At 35.4% G+C, this 15,235-nt stretch overlaps 1 protein-coding gene across 2 annotated transcripts in view; it reads right to left on the minus strand.

Annotated features, from left to right (window-relative positions):
* Window positions 1-15,235, minus strand: part of PRSS12 (serine protease 12) — an 82,718-nt gene that overhangs the window by 41,624 nt on the left and 25,859 nt on the right. For both annotated transcript variants that reach the window (XM_057546736.1, XM_057546737.1), the window contains exons 5-7: window positions 8,343-8,521; window positions 6,437-6,578; window positions 2,999-3,195 (exon numbers count right to left, since the gene is read on the minus strand). In XM_057546736.1, coding sequence (XP_057402719.1) covers window positions 2,999-3,195; window positions 6,437-6,578; window positions 8,343-8,521 — 518 coding nt within the window. The remainder of the gene's footprint in view (window positions 1-2,998; window positions 3,196-6,436; window positions 6,579-8,342; window positions 8,522-15,235) is intronic.

Raw genomic sequence — 15,235 nt, forward strand, 5'->3', positions numbered from 1 at the left:
AAAATACTGTTGGCAAGATGGACACATCCTACTTTGATTCCTCTGATTCTTCTTTGTTGCCCCCAGAGTTGCTGGCTCTCTAATGTCTGTCCCTGATCATACTTCGTGGAACAGGCATCACAGTAGAATCAACATAGCAAAGTCAAAATCAACAAATGTTTGTGCCTACTCTTGCACTGCTTACATTAGCTGAAAATCTTGGTGTTTTAGGTGTGTCACAAAACACAGTGTATTTGAAACTTAACATTTCTTATTATTGTATCTGAAATTTGGGGATTCTTTGCAAGAGGAGCAAGGCAAAAAAGTGATCCTCAATGAAAAAATTTAAACAGATGAAATTCTTAAAATTTTCAATTTTTACATTTTTTAGATCTTTGGTGCAAAATTAAGAAATCATATGTACATGGAATTAGACCTCCATATTCCACCCTAGTTGTTTTATGGGTAGCTTTTCACATACCATAAAAATAAAAATGATAAAGTGTTTTTAAAGCCTAAGTTGCATACTTTATAAAAATAATAATACAATATTCTGAACCTAATTTTAGCCATCCATTTTATAAAATCACTGGATTTTCAACGCCTGAAGGGAAACTGAATGACAGAAGCCATTCTATCAATACCACCCCACCGCTTAAGTTCTATCTGTTATGGCAATAATAATATACATGTTTTATTTCTAAAATCTTAAATAAATATAAAATGCTTGGGAAAAACTAAACAGTCCTGTGGGTATACAGCATCTTTAATTATATACTTCAAACTCTGATTACAGTAGAGTTTTCTTTATTTCAATTTTCCTGTAACACTGATTTAATACATTATCTTAAGAAAATAATATTTTTCCTAGAAAAAAAGATAAAATGTAGCATAAATGTAAATTAAAAGTCAAACTTTGAGTAAGAGACACTCTCACTGTGAAAGAAATCTCTGCTAAGATTTAATACTCTAAACTTTAGAATTAAAGCAGTATTAAAATGAGAAATCTACGTATTGACCATCCCACAAATTTCCCCCAGTTCACATAGGCATTAACTGCATTCTTACTAAAATTACTTTTACTGACCTAGAATATTGCTTTTGAGCATTCCATCTACCACACACCCAAAATTAGAAAGTGTCTATTGAACTACTACTAATTTTGAGAAAAGTTTCATTCACATTTAAAGTTAAGGTCCACAAGTTACCCTTCAAATAGTTGAAAACTGTAATAGTCTAACAGCTCTTATCACAGTGCCAAGGAAGTAAAAAAATCTCAATTGTTTTTAAAATGCTGTTGTTTATACCACTATTCCATGACCTCCTTCTCTTTTCATTATGCAGTCCTTTTTGATAAGTGGGAAAGTAATGATCTCTTTGGATGAATAAATGGTAATCTGATTCTATTCCAAAAGGATAATTTGGCTCAGATATAATGTCCTTTGGACAAAAGAATAGTTAATAGACATATTACCAAAATTAGGACCAAAGAATTCATAATAATGATCCCATATTTTATTAATAATTATCACCCTCAGCTTTTTAAATTTTTAAAAAATATACCTATAATCCTAGAAAATTAAAGATTTTTAGGGGAACTGAAAGGAATAGATGTCCTAACTGTATGTGTATATTTAACCACACAGGTCTTCAGAGAACTCAGATTATAGTATTTTGTATTTATAATATTTCATCACCTGGAACACTGATGGAATGTGCCTGAACATATCACTCCATGATCCAAATACCCGCTATCTGGGGCTAAGAGGATCCAGTTCTAGCAAATAGGCTCTATCTCCCCCAACCACATGCAATCATTCATCACATAATCCTGGGAGAATCATAAATCCTTTATAAGAAGAAAGGAGCAAGGGAAAAGAATAAACAAAAAGAAACAAAATTGAAAATATGACCCATAAGGGATGGGGTAAAAGGCTGTATTTCCACCTGGTATAATGCTAGATTAGCGCAGTGAGTCACTATGATCTCACAGGATAGAGTGCAATGAGGAATCAACCACGTACTTTGACAAACTTAAGTATACAAAACAGTTAATACTGTGGGATTCAACACGTTCCATTATTTTATAATGTGAAGATTCCAGCTTCACAGTCTCAAAACAGGAGGATACAAAAAGGGCTGATTCAAGCCTGAGGTGAAACTTAAGAACCACCTGTGGTTATTTTAACATCTATGCACCAAAAAGTACATGTATAGATACAAATAGAGCTATGGTAGAGTCCTGGCATGTCTTTTGAATATGTCCCTCTATATTTTTCATTCATATTTATTCTGCCCTCCTTGTTGGATGTTAAGTCTGTCAAGAATATATAGTCATTTGCTCTCTGCTCACAAAAGGACCTTCATCTACAAATATTTAAGATTGTTAGATGAGCTAGGTACCTTTTATCCGACCGTAAGTCTGAAGAAATTTGGAACTAGGGAGTAATAAAGGACACTAATGGATTTTTAGTAACAGGATATCTTAGAAAGATAGGTGGGCTATTTACTCCAATGAATCCACCTAGGAGCCCAGTGAGAAACTTGAAAGATCTAGGTTAGGACAGAGCAAAGGTTGGTTGGTAACCAATGATTGACAAGGCCTCAGGACTAAAGAAGAAATAAATCATGGAAGGTGGGAAAGAGAGCTATTGTTTTGTTCTGATTTATTTTTAATCCTTTCTCAAGTAGTTCATTAGAATTCAAGGTAAATGAGAAGCAGAATAGGTGACTAATCAGTTGGGGAATGGATATTGTGGCTTCTTTAATCCATCTTTCAGATACATGAGAAATTTAGGCTTACAGGTAAAGAAAAATTAGGAGTAGAAATTTATAACATTGGCAGAAAGACTCAAAAGACTATTTTTCTCTGAATGCAAATTATTAAAAATTAGAGCATTTGGGGAAACAGACAAAAAAAAAAAGCCAAAGACGAGAAATGCTTCACATTCCAGACCAGTGGATAGAGGTGCAGTGGCTACTGAAATACGGATACTCAAGAGCTGTGGCAGGACCTCACCCAGAGACAGTCTGTGTCCATCCCTGCCAGGGTAGCAGGAGATAGCAACGTCTTCCCAATGGCTGCAGTCATGCCTTCCCCAGGGTCTCCGAGAACACTGAAGGAAACTGGTTTCCTTTCCTGAGCAGTTGACATCATCCAACCATATGGGCCCTGTGCTTTCTTCAAAGTGGTTTGCAGAGGCTTGTTTGCCATATCTGTGGCAATAAAATAAACACTGTACATAGAACTTTTGTCTCTTGTTTCAAGGAACCACAAAACATAAAACAAACCACCTAATTAAGCGGCATGACTTCAGAGGGTAAGTATTTGTTCTTTCTCCTATCTTGAGAACTCAGTTCTCAGACCAGTGTTCCGCTCCATCACATATTTTGATCATCTTAACAATGTTGGTTAACTAATCCACTAGTTAACCAACAATATTTGGTTAACTAGTGGAAAATTAATCCTTTTTTCCCAACCATTCTTGTGTTTTGTCTACAATTTAACCCACCAACCAGAGAGAATGCAGACAAAGAGATAAACCTCAAATTCCTGACCATGGAAATAACACAGTGGACCAGAAAGTAAGAACGTGTGTCTTATATCAGCCTCTGAAGAGCCATCAAAGCCCATTTGATTTCATTAGCTTCTCTAGGCCTCTTTGGGATCCTCTCTTCCAAAATAAAAAGTGTGTATTAGTTCAGTGATTTCTCAAGGACCATTTCCAAACCATGATGAAACTTGGATTTCAGCCCATCAAAATCAGATTAATGACAATGTTCTTAGCTTTTCATAACGTTACATAAATCTGATTTTTAAGATTTTTATAAATTATATTTGTGTTTTAATTAACTTCATTTGTAACACTGCACTACAAAAAAATCCTAAATGTATTAATAGAAATAGGAAAGATCTGCAAAATTTAAAATTGGTAACTAAGTCAGTCTCTACCTTCATTCATCCTCCCCTCAATTTTGTTTTCTTTTGTTCTGTAGAATACAAACAAACCTCCAGAAATTCCTGGGCTAAAAGATATTTGAAGTGTCTTTCAGTTCTCGGTCTATATAATTAAACTTACTCATAAATTTTATGTCAGTCACTTCCATCACTGAATGTTTTTATTATTTCTGTACTAAGAATATGAAGAGATCTTTCTGTTTGGAAGATGAATTTTCCTAATTGTTTCCCCATGAATTTTCCTAATTGTTTTACCATGCACTTATTTATTAAATTTATTTAACAAGATAAACATTTCAATAAATTAAAACAATGCAACTTTGAATGAGTCATTCTAAGACTTCTATTGTGCTGACTAATCAAATCTTAGATAGAAAAGTAATTAGCCCGAATCCCATATTGTTATCACTTTCAACTTATACCATGTTTCCACAAAATGCATCAATCTGATTATCATCTGTCCATATCAACTATATAACAGACAGCAGGAGATCATTTTACTTTAGGATTTCATTTGTATGAAGAAACCCAGAGTTCACCCTTTCTCATTCCAAAAGAGTATTCTCTTTCAGAAACTCCTCCATAAACTAAAATGTAAATGTAGCACATGCCTATTCTACCTTCTAACATAGTCATTTAGAACTTTTAACAAATATTGAGAACACTTTTAAAACCATTAAGTTCTGATACTCTGTATATGCAAGAAAAACTGAATGTATTTGTGAAACAAAATAAATAAAATATGGAAAAAAAATCAGTCACTCAATTGTTTTAATTAATAAGGAAAAATACGAAAATAGTAAATAATAGTATTTTTGAATCTTTCTAAGTTTGTGAAAACAGGATACAGTTCTCAGACTAACAGAGATTTACTCAGATGAAATGATATTTTTAAGTAATTCTTATTAATTAAACAACAATATTTATTTGGCTGGCATATCATACCCCTTGACCTGACAATTATATAATAATGACTGCACTGCCCATGAAAATTCAAAATATTAGTCAATAACATGCATCTATATCTTTATGATGTCATTATTTATAACAGGAACAATTAAACTAATCTAAATATTAAGTAAATTATAGTATGAACATTCAATAGTTATTATGTTATTAAAAATTGTGACTGTGTAATAATATAAAAGTAAAAAACATGAATAGAAAAATTACATATCTACTACTAGAGCTGTTATAAAGTTATACACACAAGTTATAATAATGATGGTGTAAGAATGGAAAAATTAGGGGTAGTTTTTTATTTTCTTTATTTTCTAAACTTTATCTAAAATTTTATATTACTTTTACAAACTTAAAAATATATGCTTAAACATGGTCATACCTAGCTTGAATGAAAGCATATTTTTAAGGTTTAATAAATATTTGCAATTAGCTCTATCTCAAGCTGAAATGAAATAATTTTGCTCGTTTTTTCAAGCATGAGACAATTACTTCAAGCATGACATAGAAGTATGGAAAACAAGAAAGAATGGGCATTCATGGGTTTCATTCAGATATTAGCTCAAAGGCATCATTTGCAGTTATTTCAACCAACTTAAGTCCTTACTCTGGAATGCATTATGTGTGTGACATGAAATATATTGCCCAAAGCGTGATACTCAGTTTTTAAGAGAGTGAGGTCAAGGGTGAGTTCTAAAGGTCATCTCATGACAAGAAAGCTGTTTTTCTCAAATAAAAGTGATAATTATCATCACATTCTGAGAAAGGAAATAATGTAATACCAAAGCATTTGACACTGGACTTCTCTGCAGTTTTAGATACAGTGACGTCAGTACTAACAACATCCAATAGTAGTGAAGCATCAGAATAAAACTGAGCATTCAAAGCATACAGTCGTACTTGAACAGACACAATGAGACCTAAAAGTCATCCATGGCTCCATTATTCAAGAAGAGGGGTGGGACTTCCCTGGTGGCGCAGTGGTTAAGAATCCACCTGCCAGTGCAGGGGGCACGGGTTTGAGTCCTGGACCGGGAAGATCCCACATGCCGCGGAGCAACTAAGCCCGCGAGCCACAACTGCCGAGCCCACGTGCCACAACTACGGAAGTCCGCGCGCCTAGAGCCTGTGCTCTGCAACAAGAGAAGCCACAGCAATAAGAAGCCCGTGCCCCACAACAAAGAGTAGCCCCCGCTCGCTGCAACTAGAGAAAAGCCCACGCTCAGCAACGAAGACCCAATGCAGCCAAATAAATAAATAAATTTATAAAAAAAAGAAGAGGGGTGGTGGCAGGAAAGGCAAATGAGATAAACAGTAAGATATGGTTATTCATCATCAAAGAAAATGTTATTGGTTTCTTTGTTGTTGAATTTCCATATAGAGAAGGTAGATAAGGTAGGTAGGAAGGTAGGTAGGATAGGTAGATAATGATTGTGAACATGTATTTTTAGTATTATAGAAATTAAAAGTAAGGATTACAAAATGAGACTCTTAAAAATATAACTTGGCATTTAGCTGCCTCCCGTCAATGGATCTTACTTAAATCCCAGCTGTCGGCAAACCACATATGTACTCAGCTCAGTCCAGCCGTCGTCACAGACAGTGCCCCACTGTCCCCTGTAATACACCTCCAGGCGACCCTCATGGTTGCCTTTACCACCTGCAAGTCTGATGACCCCATCTGTGACAAGAAGGAAACATAGAGACTAAGCAAATAATTATCAAAAAAGGTAGAACAACATTTTAATTGCACGAGAAATATCACCCTACTCAGATCTCTCTCTAAGCCTTTCGTTAAACTTCCATTAGAACTGTGCTCAATGACCTGAGGTCACTGGATTGTTTCTGGAGTAAAAGTCATAACACATATCTGTCCTAACAAAATAGTCTTTCCTTTTTATTTGTACTCCTATTTCTAAGTAGAAAAACATATTCTGATATAACCCCAAAGTAGTTATTTAGATTTTTCCAGATTAAATAATATTTGGGAAATTTCCTATGGCTTCGATCTCCTTAAGTATGAGCAGTATTAGTCAGTTAAATTTAAAAAGTTAAAAAAAATAGTAACTCGGAAATAGTTCAAAAATTTAACTGTGAATGAAAAATATTGCAATATGGAGACAGAAAAAGCTATTCTGGTTAAAGAGTGATCTATCATGTCAAGGTATTTATTATTCCTTGGGCATTCATAGGTTACAAAACTGGGGTTCATGTTTTCCCTTTGTTCTTTTATCAATAATACAAATCTGCATTTGAATCTCGTGAATTCAATGAATAATTAATTCCCAGAGAATTCCATAAAAAGCTTCTAAGCAGATACACAATACAATAAATTTATTCCCAAAAAAGTATATTAAAAAGCTATTTCCATCCAAAATAATCCAAACACCCCCCCCCCACCAAATGAAACATAAATAATCGTGGGTAAAAGTCATACTTCTCATGACTTTCTGGGATCTTTTAAAGTAAATGAAGGTCTCCTAGCAACAGAATCACTTACAAATGTAAAACTTCACTGTCTGCAAAGCACTGTTACACCTAGTATCTCATTTGACCATCTCAGCAACATTACAAGACTATCCTCATTTGAAAGAGGAAAAAATGGAGGATCAAGAGAATGAAGTGCTCTGGCTTACAATCTGGTATAAATTTTATATTTCTATTGTGTATAAATGTGTTATTCTAATAAAAACAACAGTGTGTATAGAACTATGTAAATAAAAAAGTAGAACTTCAGCATTTCACAGTCCCTCAGAAGTGTTTCACTTGATTTTTTTAAAGAAAGATTAAAGCCCCCAATTTTTTTCTTCAAGCTCTTTTTACTATAGAAACAACAGATTTGTGATGACCCAACTTCTCTTGCCTCTCCATTTCCCTCTTCTTCCCCGCAAACATATAAGTACATACACATACACTCATTTGCACTCAGAAATATCCTTCTTGCAACACAAGATATATCTTGACAAGCATGCTGTGATTTGGAATAGTCTGAATATTGAGCACAGCAAAGGTAACTTGGTTCTTTAATAGTGTGCTTTAATCAACAGTCCCATCAATATGGTTTTACCAGCTACAAACACATTCCTAGAATCAAGATAGGTTAATATATGAATGGACTAAATATAGAATTCTAATACCTAACACACGAAATTTATCATTGCACACTGATTTTGACTATTGGGTACTATACATTGCAACAAGATCATATTTTCTGACCTAGCTTTATAGGACTGTATAGCTTGCAACTGAAAAATTCAGAAATATCTATGAATAAGGAGATAGCATTTTAATATATCATTTGTATTACTTTTTTTTTTAAGTTTTATTTGGGGGCTTTATTTGTAAGCTCATTTAGTAATATCAGCTAAATTGAGGAGAAGGGAAGGTAAGCCCAAATGGTGCTGGGGGCAAGAGTTGGTTAAGATTAATGGGGTGAAGCTCTTACCTGTTAGAGGGGTACAGGACACTCCAGCATCTTCTTTATGGCCACAATTATGCTCTCCCCAGGAACTCTTTGGACACTGCTCAATAGAAAGCTCATTCCCAGTGCAGCGTACTTCATCCAACATTATGGGGCCAGATCCTTCCCCAAAATATGCCTGATTCCATGCTTTGGCAATGCCGCTGAACAAACATAAGAACATAAGTCAGACCACAGGTTGGTCTGACTTTTTTCTTTTGCTCCTGGCAAAGGTAAAATTATGATTAATTCATAATTTCCCTTATCAATTCACTCCATAGGTCACACATGACTTGCTCTATTTCTTTTTTGTTTGCTTGTTTGTTGATCTTTATATTTTCAGCTATCACAAATCTTTCCAAGACTGCTAGTTACTCTCCAATATTTACTCCCCTTTTCTTCATTAGTAATGGAACCTCAGAGTTTTAGGAGGACAATGGCTATCCAGAATAAAGACCACATTTCCCTCCCTCCTTTCCTTACAGTGAAGTTTGTTCGTTTGTTTGTTTGTTTTAAAATATGCATAACATAAAATTTACCACTTTAACCATTTTTAAGTGTACAATTCAGTGGCACTAAGTACATTCACCTTGTTGTGCAACTATTACTAGCATCCATCTCCAGAACTTTTCAATCATCCCAAATTGAAGCTCTGTACTCATTTTATATGACTAAGTTTTGACCAATAACATTTAGGTAAAAGTGTCATGTATCACTTCCAGGAAGTATCCTTGTCCCACTTCCTCCTTCCTGCTGACTGTTAGGCAGAGGTGATGGCTGGAGCTTGAGAAGCTATCTTGGTCCATGAGGTGCCACACTAAGAATGAAAGAACTGCAAGCAAGAAAGAGCCTGGGGCCCTGATGACTGTGGAACCACCATACTAGCCTTGAGCTACCTCTGGTCTCTTGAGAGAGAAGTAAACTCTTGTCTTGTTTAATCCACTGTTATCTTCAGTTCTCTGTTACTCATGGCCAAATATCTCTTCACTTAAATTTATTTGACTAAATTTACTTCTCCCACAATTCAACGTGACACCATCTTCTAGAACCCCAGATTTAAATGAAGAAGATCACAATTACCTGTCAAAATGGTTAATGACTTCAGAAATTGCATCTTCAGCCCCTTTTAGCCTTTTAAGTTTTAGACTAGAGCATTTATACTTGCAGTTTATTTTTCAATGATTCTGCATCTATTCCCCATTATTTAAGTTGCCCTTTTCTTATAATATTATAACTATCTTAAGAATTTACAACCAAAACAAGAATATAATTTTTATATACGTAATTCAAATTTTACTGTCCAGAAATAAGGTTTTATTGGAACAAAGGCACACTGTTTCCCAACTTATTGTCTGTGGCTGCTTTTGCACTACACAAAAGCTCAGTTGAGTAGTTGGAAAGTCTAAAATACTCACTATCTGGCCCTTTACAGAAAAAGTTTGTTGACCCTCGCTCTAGAGGAAAGAGATTAATGAAAGCAAATATGGAAACTGATTTAGAGAACACTGAAAGTTGGAGAACAGAGGAGGAGGAGACAGGATGACTAATGCAGGTCATGGGGAAGCCAGATAGGAAAGCTTTGGAGAAAGGCAGATTAACAGCCTTCTTGGATCTTTGCCCTGGGATAAATGCTAGGAAAGAAAAAGATCTGTTAAAGAAAATTTCAGTGGGTATAATTCATTGAGCCAAGATTAGGTGCTATAAGAAAACCAGGGACCAATATGAGAGAATATAAAATTTGATCCTAAACTCATAACAGAAACAAAAAATAAACTCCAGATGGTTTAAAGACCTAAAGTGAAGGGAAGGGAAGGGAAGGGAAGGGAAGGGAAGGGAAGGGAAGGGAAGGGAAGGGAAAGGAATGGAAGGGGAAGGGAGGGGAGGGGAGGGGAGGGGAGGGAAGGAGGAAGGAAGGAAGATGGCTAAAAAGTTAATATAATGAAATAATAAGAACATAGTTCCTATAACCTTGGTAATAAGAGAATTTCCTGAGCAAGATAAAAAAAAAAAACACCCGGAAGTCAGAAAACAAAGACTAAAAAAGTTAAATTTAATCACATATAAATTTGGACTACTGTATAGAAAAATACACCATAATCAGTCAAAAGGCAAACAAACTGGAGGATATATTTGTAAAACGTAACCACAATCAAAGAAAAAAAAACACTCCTAGAAATAAATAATAACTTATTATTATCATAATGAAACACAAAATGACCAACATAAACAGGGCAGGGGGCTTCCCTGGTGACCCAGTGGTTGACAATCTGCCTGCCAATGCAGGGGACACGGGTTCGAGCCCTGGTCTGGGAAGATCCCACATGCCGTGGAGCAACTAGGCCCGTGAGCCACAACTACAGAACCTGCGCATCCGGAGCCTGTGCTCCGCAACGGGAGAGGCCGCGATAGTGAGAGGCCCGCGCACCGCGATGAGGAGTGGCCCCCGCTTGCCGCAACTAGAGAAAGCCCTCGCACAGAAACGAAGACCCAACATAGCCAAAAATAAATAAATAAATAAATAAATTTTAAAAAAACAGGGCAAAGGAGAGGAACAGGCTGTTTACAGAAGAAGAAATGCCCATGGCCACTGACCATATGGTAAGATGCTCAACCTTACAATGGTCAAATTAAAACAATAAGAATGCATTCTTACATATCCTTAATATCATTTTCATTAAATATTTAGGCTAAAAGTTTACAAACTAAAGCCTTTTTATTCACCAGAAAAAAATAACAAACCAAGCCTAAAATATTCGTTAGTTGGGAGTGACTTGAGATGGGCTGGACAGAGTAACTGAAATATACTGTATTTCAAATATGTTAAAGATTATGTGATAGAGGTCCTAGGAAAAAGCAAAAGACCTGATTAACTGCCTCTGAACTGTGTCCCTTCCTTAAGGGAGGACACAGGATGGGAGAGCAGAAGCCCCAAACAGTGACTCTGGGGAAAGTCATCTATGTTATAATGCAGTCTTTTTTTCTTTTTTTTTTTTTTAAATATTTGGCTGCATTGGGTCTTCCTTGCTGCACCTAGGCTTTTCTCTAGTTGCAGCGAGCGGGGGCTACTCCGTTGCGGTGCGTGGGCTTCTCATTGCAGTGGCTTCTCTTGCTGCAGAGCATGGGCTCTAGGCGTGTGGGCTTCAGTAGTTGTGGCACACGGGCTCCATAGTTCTGGCTTGCGGGCTCTAGAGCACAGGCTCAGTAGTTGTGGCGCATGGGTTTAGTTGCTCCGCAGCATGTGGGATCTTCCCGGACCAGGGCTCGAACCCGTGTCCCCTGCATTGGCAGGCGGATTCTTAACCACTGTGCCACCAGGGAAGTCCTATAATGCAGTCTTAAAACACCTTAGGGGTGTTTTATTTTCTTCCTTATATATATTTTTATATTTTCCATTGTTTAAAACATTATATATATTTTCCATTGTTTACAAACATTATTTTAATGATCACAAAAATGTTTAATTAAAATAAACTAATCAGAAAAACTAATATAATAAATTCAAGAACCAAAAAAGAAACTAACTAGGAGACTATGATGTAAAACAAACTAGGTTTCCTAGCTAATTTTTGAGTCTATTAAAATTAAGATTATAATATTTATAAATACACACATTCCTTCAGCCAGTCACTAGTATTTCCTGGTGCCCTGGACTGTGCTGGCTCTCAGGGGAACACCAAAGAAATTGATGACTCTGCCCTTCAAGAGACTGTGCAATACTAGGGAAAGCAACATAAAACTCATGGGTTGTTAAAGGCAAATAAGTGCTATGTGAATTCGATAAAGCTGTGTGTTCTCTGTCCTTCCTTTATGGAAGTTATGTCCACACCAGCCCTGGCAGTTCATTTGTAGTAAAAGTCCCAGTGTTACCTACTCTCTTACCCTCTGACCACAGAATAAATTTGTGGGGTTCTCTGATATAATACACTGATTTATTAGGTTATTTTCTGTAAAGCTGTTTGACCTACATAGCAGCAATCCCCAATAAACACTGAATTGATTCTATGTCTGATCTTTATTCAAAACATTCCTAAACCTACTTAGCTAATCTGACTGTATTCATATAAAGTTTGTTTGTTTTCCATAGAAAAAAAAAAGCAAATAAATAGTACCATCTGACTAACTCAATCCCCAGGCTTAGCCACTACTTTGAATAGACACAATAGAGTTAGGCAATTCTATCGCGCAAGATAATTACTTGTTAGGTTATAAAAGACTGGTCCTTTGACTGCAAATATCAGTTTGCGGCACTTGTAACATATGGATGAAAAAAGCTCATTTTTAATGATCAATAGCCTATATTTCTCCCTGGAAAACAACCCCCTCCATCTCTAATTATGATATTTGAAATACACGGAATGATTACGGCATGCCAGACACTGGTCTAACAGCTTTATATGTATTAACTCTTTTAATCCTCCCTACAACCCCATGATGTTATTATCCCTAATTACAAATGAGGAAACTGAGGTCGAGAAGTTAATAATTAGCCCAGCATTACACCACCACGAGATGGTAAGGCTTGTCTGGCTACAGAGCAGACCGTGAAACACTTGGCTTTCTTGCAGTCTCCTGGGGCATCTTCAGTAAGGTGGCAATGGCACCGCAAATACCGTCTGTCTAAAACATGTTCATCGTTGTTTCTTCCTACAATTAACTTTTCTCTCCTGACTTACCTATTTCTTTCAGCCCTATATTCATATTTATTCTTATGAACACCTGTCTATTTTGCAAACAGTGTAACATGAAAGAAAAAAAATCCTACACTGGAAGCCGTAAATCTCAAGATTCTGGCCCTCACTCACAGTATGATCTAGGGGCTTTGAGTAATCTCAGAGGGCCTAACTTTCTTATCTGTTATATAAGGCCTCTTTACTGCTCAATAATTCCACATACCATTAATGTTTATAAAGTATTTTAGAAATTAATAAACAGTAAAATAAGAGAACAAAGAAACATTTTTAATTGTACCAGAAGAATTTTTATTCTGACCACTCAATAGTATGGTTCTATATGATAATTTTATAGCAAAAAAAAAACCTAGGACGAAAAAGTGTTAAAAAATTTTAAATTCTTATGTAAATTATGGCATATCCACACAATAAAATATGATGTCACAGTTCTACGCTACGCTTTTAAGAGTTCTAAAAGACATAGGAAATGCTTCAATGTTAAGTGCACAAAAGGAACTCCAATTAAAATGTCTCTACCTGAAACTTCACTGTGTACATATGCATTCTCAAGTTCAATTTTCTAACATCGGGCTGCCTCCTTTCCTGCTCCTCATCTTTCTCTGAGTTCTAGGCTAATCAAATTTAAGTATCTTAAGTCCAGTAATTCCTTTTGTGTTTTAGGAAGCTTGCCAGCTACCAAAATCTACAGACACCATTAAAAGGTGCGGGTCAACAAAGACAGCATCTCACAAAGAAATTGTAACTAGCACTCCAGAGAGGCATGGTGTAGTTTCCCTTTGGGAATTCGACAAGGCAAGTATGACTGAGATGAAATTTGCTTAAGAACAAATCATAAATTGAGATAAGCTATGATTATGCTGTCTGCTATCAAACTTGTAACATTAAAAATTATTTCATCTGAAAGTACTGTGTCTTTAAGTGAGCAAAACAAATTCTAGGAGAAGAGCAGTTGCAGAATATTGCTTTGTTGCAAGCTTATGAGAGAAGTATAAAATCAAGGGAAAGAAAAGCAAACGAACAATGTCAGCTCGAGCCTAGAGTACTTATAATAAAAACAAATCTCCGCCAAGCTGGATTGTTGGTTATTACATAGGCTTGTGGAGGATCTTTGCTGCCTTGAATATTTGAAGATATTTTTCCTTTTAATCACTTTTCTGAACACAAATCTCCTCATACAAAAGATAGCAGTGAGCCAATGCTTGAGAAAGATGTAAACACTTTACTCAACCCACGCATGTGTTCAACATTAATATAGTCTTCCTTGTGATTCTATCTCTATATTCTTTCCATGTAGTAGACTACTGTTTGCAACACGGTCTTTGTTTAACAAGTTTATATGAGTGAAAAAAAAATTTGGCTCTCAAGAAAGAACTCTACGTTAAAACATGAATTTTTAGAATAACTATAAATGTAACTAAAATTTACAGTGTCATTTAAATTTTCTACACATTTTTCTAAGCAACAAAAGCTTGCCTTTTCCCACAGAAATATATAAATAATAATAAATGCCTTATACCTTAAATTTAGAGTCATCTATACTGCAACTTGTGATGTTAAATATGCTATTACTATACCCTTAAAATTCTTGTATTTTTGGCAAAGACATTGATTTCTTAGTGACTAACATGAAAATCAATTAGCATACCACTGATACCATAATTGGTAACACAGTAAATACACATATACCCACATTAGAGTCTTTTAAAAATACGAAATTCATAGATACAGCTAACTAAATAGAAGTTCTAGATAGAGGAATGGTGTTTGTTTGATGATCTCCTACCAAATGTCCAGCTTACTTTGAAATGTTTAATAACATTTTTCTTTGAATGTTTAATAACATCTTTCAGCTATAACAGTCCCCAATTATAGTCAATGTATACTGTATACCTATTATGTGTGCTAACTGCTTTATAACCACTAAACTCTCTACATCAGGAAATGTGTTATAGATGAGGAAACTGCAACTAAGAGATATTCTGCAATTTTTCTTATCTCCAGAAATACAACTCAAATTCAGGTCTTTCTGAGTACAGGGCACATGCTCATAATCATATGCTATGCTAACTCTGACAGCATCTAAAATTTTGAGAAAAATTGGTCTTGAAATTGATACCCAGTCAGAACGTTTTGAAAATCTAGTCTCAAAATTTAATGACTAATAACAGTTTTTCTCAAAAAGAGCTA

Source organism: Balaenoptera acutorostrata, chromosome 5 (assembly GCF_949987535.1).
Source record: "Balaenoptera acutorostrata chromosome 5, mBalAcu1.1, whole genome shotgun sequence".
In the NCBI taxonomy this organism is placed as follows: Eukaryota; Metazoa; Chordata; class Mammalia; order Artiodactyla; family Balaenopteridae; genus Balaenoptera; species Balaenoptera acutorostrata.